The 5,278-nt window shown below is 52.9% G+C and overlaps 1 protein-coding gene across 1 annotated transcript; it reads left to right on the forward strand.

The window, feature by feature from the left end:
• Positions 1-1,796: 1,796 nt before the first annotated feature.
• On the forward strand, positions 1,797-3,134 carry TRAVEDRAFT_130980 (uncharacterized protein; the record flags this gene model as incomplete). The annotated part of the gene is made up of 4 exons (XM_008044051.1): positions 1,797-2,072; positions 2,125-2,290; positions 2,342-2,679; positions 2,736-3,134. Coding segments are annotated over 4 exons (1,179 nt in total), but the record flags the coding sequence as incomplete, so codon positions are not given.
• Between the last annotated feature and the right edge of the window lie 2,144 nt (positions 3,135-5,278).

The following is a 5,278-nucleotide window of genomic DNA, read 5'->3' on the forward strand; positions in this document are numbered from 1 at the left end:
TGTAGTTATCACTCCTCTTGTGTTACTTCACTCGTGGTATCTCAGAAGTGGTGACGGAATCTCTCGCGCTTCCCCCTCCCCTTGCAAGTCTTATCCCTGCGACATGAAGCGCGAGGGTAAAGTCTAATGTATGCTATTTTTCTGGTGTACCTCGTTTGCGGCGTCAGCGACTTCAGAGCGCTTGAATCTCAGCAATGTTTTGTCACTCTGGCTGTCTCATCGCCTCAGTGAGCGCAACTTTTTCGCTTGCTTGAGCTCACGCAGTTACGAAAGGAGTGAGGTTTAGCTTAAGGTGGCGTCCAGCTTGGGGGAGCGGCGCGGGCAACGCATACTAATGTTTGCATGTGTACACAGTGGGATGCAGGTCTTGAACCTACAGCTGTTATCACATTCATAGGCTCTCGAAAGTTATTACGGACAACGATTTTGCGGCGATGCGGGGAGGATGTGGCTGTACAAACCAAAACCCAGATACTTCCTTTCGGTGCTCGCTACCTACTACCCGCCACCCGCGGAGGCTTTCTGGGCTCGAAAGGCTATCTGTATATGTTTTTGACGGACGCCTATTGATTTGTTAACAATTCTAAAGGTTTGTTACTAAGTAGGGAGTATAGTGCAGAGGTGTAGCATCTACCGTAAAGTCTCACCAGGCCCGGGAACATGTATAGCCGAATGGGGTAAAGCCATGTGAGCGCAAGACGCGCCAGCGTCACTCAGACTGTTCTTGTTCCAACATTGCGTGGTGGCAAGTCAAGCAGCACTCTAATTGTGGTGGCACACGTCCTTGATCTCTCGACCAGTGCGGAACGCGGTAATACAGTATTCGTTTTAGCGTAATGTCACAACAACATTTACTATGCTCGTAGGTCACCAACCGAGAAATACCCGCGCATGGCAACGGTGGCGAGTCCTTCTGCTGTGCATGAGCAACTACAAGTTCGGTGTTGCAATATCAAAGGGACGCGCGGTCGCGGAAATGCTGCTGTTGCGCCTCCGTGCTTCGTATGTGCTGCTGGTCGTGCCGCATCCCAACGTGATTGCTGCCGGTTCCAAGGTATGTGCCCCCGGGGCTGCGTCATTCTGCATCCGTGAATCTGACGAACGCAACTGGTGTACATGCCTGTAGGATTCCGGACGATCATGACGGGCGTTGATGGCTCAGTCAACGTTCTGTTTTCTACACGCGCTCACCGGACCCATCCAACTACAGCGTATCACGCAGTATTCGATACACCTCCCGACCTAGCCACTGTGCGAGAGCTCATGGTAATTTGTACGTTGTCATGAGCTTCTGAGCATATCTGACCCTTATATAGGCCGATATTGCCCGGTTTTTGCGACCTACGCTTGTGCGGACGCTAAAACACGAACGACTGCCAGACGTGATTCGGAGGGAGCTTGATCCCGCCCGTCGAGTGACGTGCGGTATGTTACGCCCAAAATCCTAGAGAGATGCATCTGATGATCAAAGCAGATTTGTGCAACATCACTCTCCTCTTCGACTCGTTCGTTTGCGTCGCATGCGGCTTCGAGATATGTTCTTCGTGCAATGACAAAACGCGGTCATCAGACGCCCTTTCCTGTGTGAACGGCCAAAATACACGGGCATGTAATCTCCCTTCTATCTCCTTAGACCTCAATCTGACGCGACACAGCAACAGGGGCATCTATTTAAACCGGTGACTACAGCTGACCGTGACGAGGTCGAGTCCATACTCGCTGACGTCGACGCCGTGATCTCCGAGTTTCCACACGGTGTCCTACCTCACATTCCGGAGTCTGAACGTCTATATGCACTAGCAAGTCACTTTCGGGATGTGCCGACCATTTCTTCGGGCCAGGAGCCCGTGTTCCAGATATTGTGGTCGCGTCAGCTCCCTATAGTCGTAAACGGGGTTCACAAAATCCTGCAATGCGATTGGTCCCCTCAAGTGTTCATGTTGTCCTACGGCGAGGAGGATGTCTTTATGATAAACAGCAAGTGCAAGAACCCAGCGAAAGTCAAAGCCAAGCACTTCTTCACGGAGTTCCTGCGAGGTGACCATGAGAGGGGCAGCATCATAAGACTCAAGGTGAGGCAATATCTGTTCACACGTCTTACTAAAGCCCATTATTGCTTCTAAGGACTGGCCCCCATCTGCGCTGTTCGCTGATAAGCTCAAACCTTACTTCGACGCGTTCATGAAGGCGGTACCTATGCCGTCATACACCCGCCACGACGGGGTTCGCAATTTTCCTGCACACTATCCGGATCCGACGCGTCCCCTCAAGTCGCAAAAACCCGACTTCGGTAAGTCTGTTACAAGAACAGATTCCGACGTAATCTCACATCGTACCATAGGACCAAAGCTGTACTCGGCGACGGAGGATACTACCCACGTCGGCTCAACCAAATTGCATCTAGATGTCACGAGCGCCGTCAACATCCTCGTGTATAACTCGCGCGGAGAAACATCCGGAGCGTTATGGCACATCTTCTTGGCCGATGATCTGGACAAACTGCGCGGTTATCTGCGCTCGAGCTTGGGCGACACGTCGACCGAGGACCCCATCCACGCTCAAAGCACATACGTGACACAGCCCATGTTGGATGAACTGAAGATGTTGGGCGTGTCTCCATTTGTGGTGCACCAAAGGCTTGGCGACGCCGTCTTCATCCCTGCTGGATGCGCACATCAAGTACGTGGCAAGCCACACTTTGCTTCATCATTAATAAACGACTCTTGTGCATATAGGTCAGCAACACTGCGGCTTGTATCAAGATAGCTTGCGATTTTCTCTGTTCTGAGGGAGTTGCTCGTTCTGCCCAAGTCTCTGCAGAGCTACGACAGGAGGGGCACGACGATATCCTCCAGCTAGAGACTATGCTCTGGCACGCTTGGAAGTCTCTGCGTATAACTGAAGGAAGGAGTCGGCCATCTGACACGGAAGGATCAACGCGCACAGAGCGTAAGCGTCACAGACAGCGCCAGATATCGCGGGCCAGAAAGGATGAGGCCCGACGGAAGGGCAAGGCTAGGCACCCTGACGACGACTCTGCACGGCCAAGCGGTGTCTTCAAGTGCCCTCTCCCGAAGTGCCAGGATTCCAAACGAACGTTTTCGGTGTTACAAGGGGTGTTCAATCACATGTGAGGCCACCTCCCGCCACTTGCCCACTTGATAAACTAACTAGATGTATTCAACAGGAAAATGGTACACAAGGTCGCCGTTCCTCATCCCTCTCAGTGGTCACAATATGAGGGCGGTAGTGAAGCCCTGTTCAAGGAACGCTATCACGAGTTTGTTTCACGTCACTCTACTTCGCCGATGAATTGAAAGAATGTAGCTTGGCTTCGCGTGTACTTACACCCTTCAATGCGCCATGATTCCTGTGTCTATCTTTGATTGTTTGAGATCCAACTGTAGACTCATATTTCCTATCAACGCGTCTAGCACGACCAACTACGGCGAGTCGAGCGGCCCCAGCGAGTGTTTGATAGCTTCATGTAAATTTCCACGTGGCATGTCCACGCGGCTTGCGTAGTTGTGCGTAGGCATATGTCCATACACACTCGGAGATTGGGAATTCAACGAATGATGAGGCAGTACACATCTCTATTATGCTCGATACAAAACGACCAATCACCGAGGACTGAACACAGTGATCAGCAGATGTATGATACCTCCAGCCGCCAACATTACGCAGGTCCACGTCTTCCACCACTTCGTCTCGCACCGCTCGGAATAGTACACGCCAGCTCTGCCCATGAAAGCTGCAAAATCGGCATCGTCGTTCAGGGCGTCGTCAAAGATTCCGTGTTCATATGAAAGGGTGCGAACAGCAGAAAGCGGAAGCGCCGGATAGCACGCCGGAGTGGAACCCTGCATGTCAATCAGTCAGAACGATCGCGAAGATATGCAAACACGAGGAGCACCCACCTCGGCAGAGGGGTCACAGGCCACAAATGCTAAAAACGCGCCGGACGTATGCAGACATTGATAATCTAGGTACCCTGATGCAAATCCGTGAGCGGCCATTCACGGGCGAGTCACGACCAAGCTTACAGCACAAGGCTTTCATGAACAAAGACCGAACGGTACCCTCTTCTATTCCCGCCTCCAACGTATTGTCTTCGCCTGAGACCTGCTGAGAGATCACACAACCCAGTAAGCGGGCGCCATGACGGGAGATAGAAATGCGCAATGTGAGTACTCGCCGTAGAGACTCGGATATTGCAGTGAAGAATGCTCCAAATGAGTTCTGGGCAGGTGAGATTGTCGGATAGGGAGGTTTCACGGTCCGCGGTGGACGAGGATGATTGTGCCACCGACCCGTTGAGGTATTGCGGCGGGGTGAGTGCCATAGTAGACGGCTGACCCAATCTTCTTAGTGCATACAAATAACGTGCAGAACATGAACCATGCTCACCCACTCGAAGACGGAAAAGAATTGGAGCTTGCCAAACAACTGACGAGACGATGGTGAACGAGGAACAAGGGGTCTCGAGTGGCATCACCCACCGGTAGCCACATGTTCGTTGCCTCGTGTCCCGATACCATGTGAACTCGCTAAGTGTTTGTACACCCCGATCGCACTCATCTACACGACGTCTAGAAATTAGACGTCAAGACGCAAATATCAACACAAGCACTGGTACTGCTGAAAGTACCAAAAGCAACCGTGACCGGGGTGGGAACGCGTCCGATGCCATACATCTTTGCCACCTCCATATGATGAGGGCATGAAGAGCGAAATAATCGGGGAGGGACGACGATCACCGATGTTTGGCAGGGGAGAACTCCGAAACTCGGGAAGTCGAGACTTCATGTGGACAAGGAGATACTTGGCTAGAAACATAACTCGCGCGCATGGCCGGAACAAACATACATTCATTGATTACGAGTGCTAGGACGTACGCATATGTTGTGGAGCTCACCGCTGGCTGACCAGCGCGGTCGCCGACGGCCCCTCTTGACGTCCTGTCAAATGCGGCGTCAGTGAGCATGACGGAACACGGTAACTCCAGGGCATCGAGCGCGCACCATCGCTAATCGGTGTGCGGAAAGATGAGCGTTATTGTCGTTTTCGAGCGAGGGGAAGACGGGCGGGAGGCGGACGCGTTGGCGGGCGAAGACGGGCGGGAAGAGGAAGCGGAGGCGGGAGCAGACGGGCCAGACCCGGACCCGGACCCGGACGCAGACGCAGACGTCGATGTCCCGTAGACATAGACCCCGACATCTGGTGTGCTCTGGGGGTTGGTCTTGCTGGAGGACCGTTCACCGCGTCGTGCCATGCG

The sequence above is a fragment of the Trametes versicolor genome (genome assembly GCF_000271585.1).
Source record: "Trametes versicolor FP-101664 SS1 unplaced genomic scaffold TRAVEscaffold_10, whole genome shotgun sequence".
Classification (NCBI taxonomy): domain Eukaryota; kingdom Fungi; phylum Basidiomycota; class Agaricomycetes; order Polyporales; family Polyporaceae; genus Trametes; species Trametes versicolor.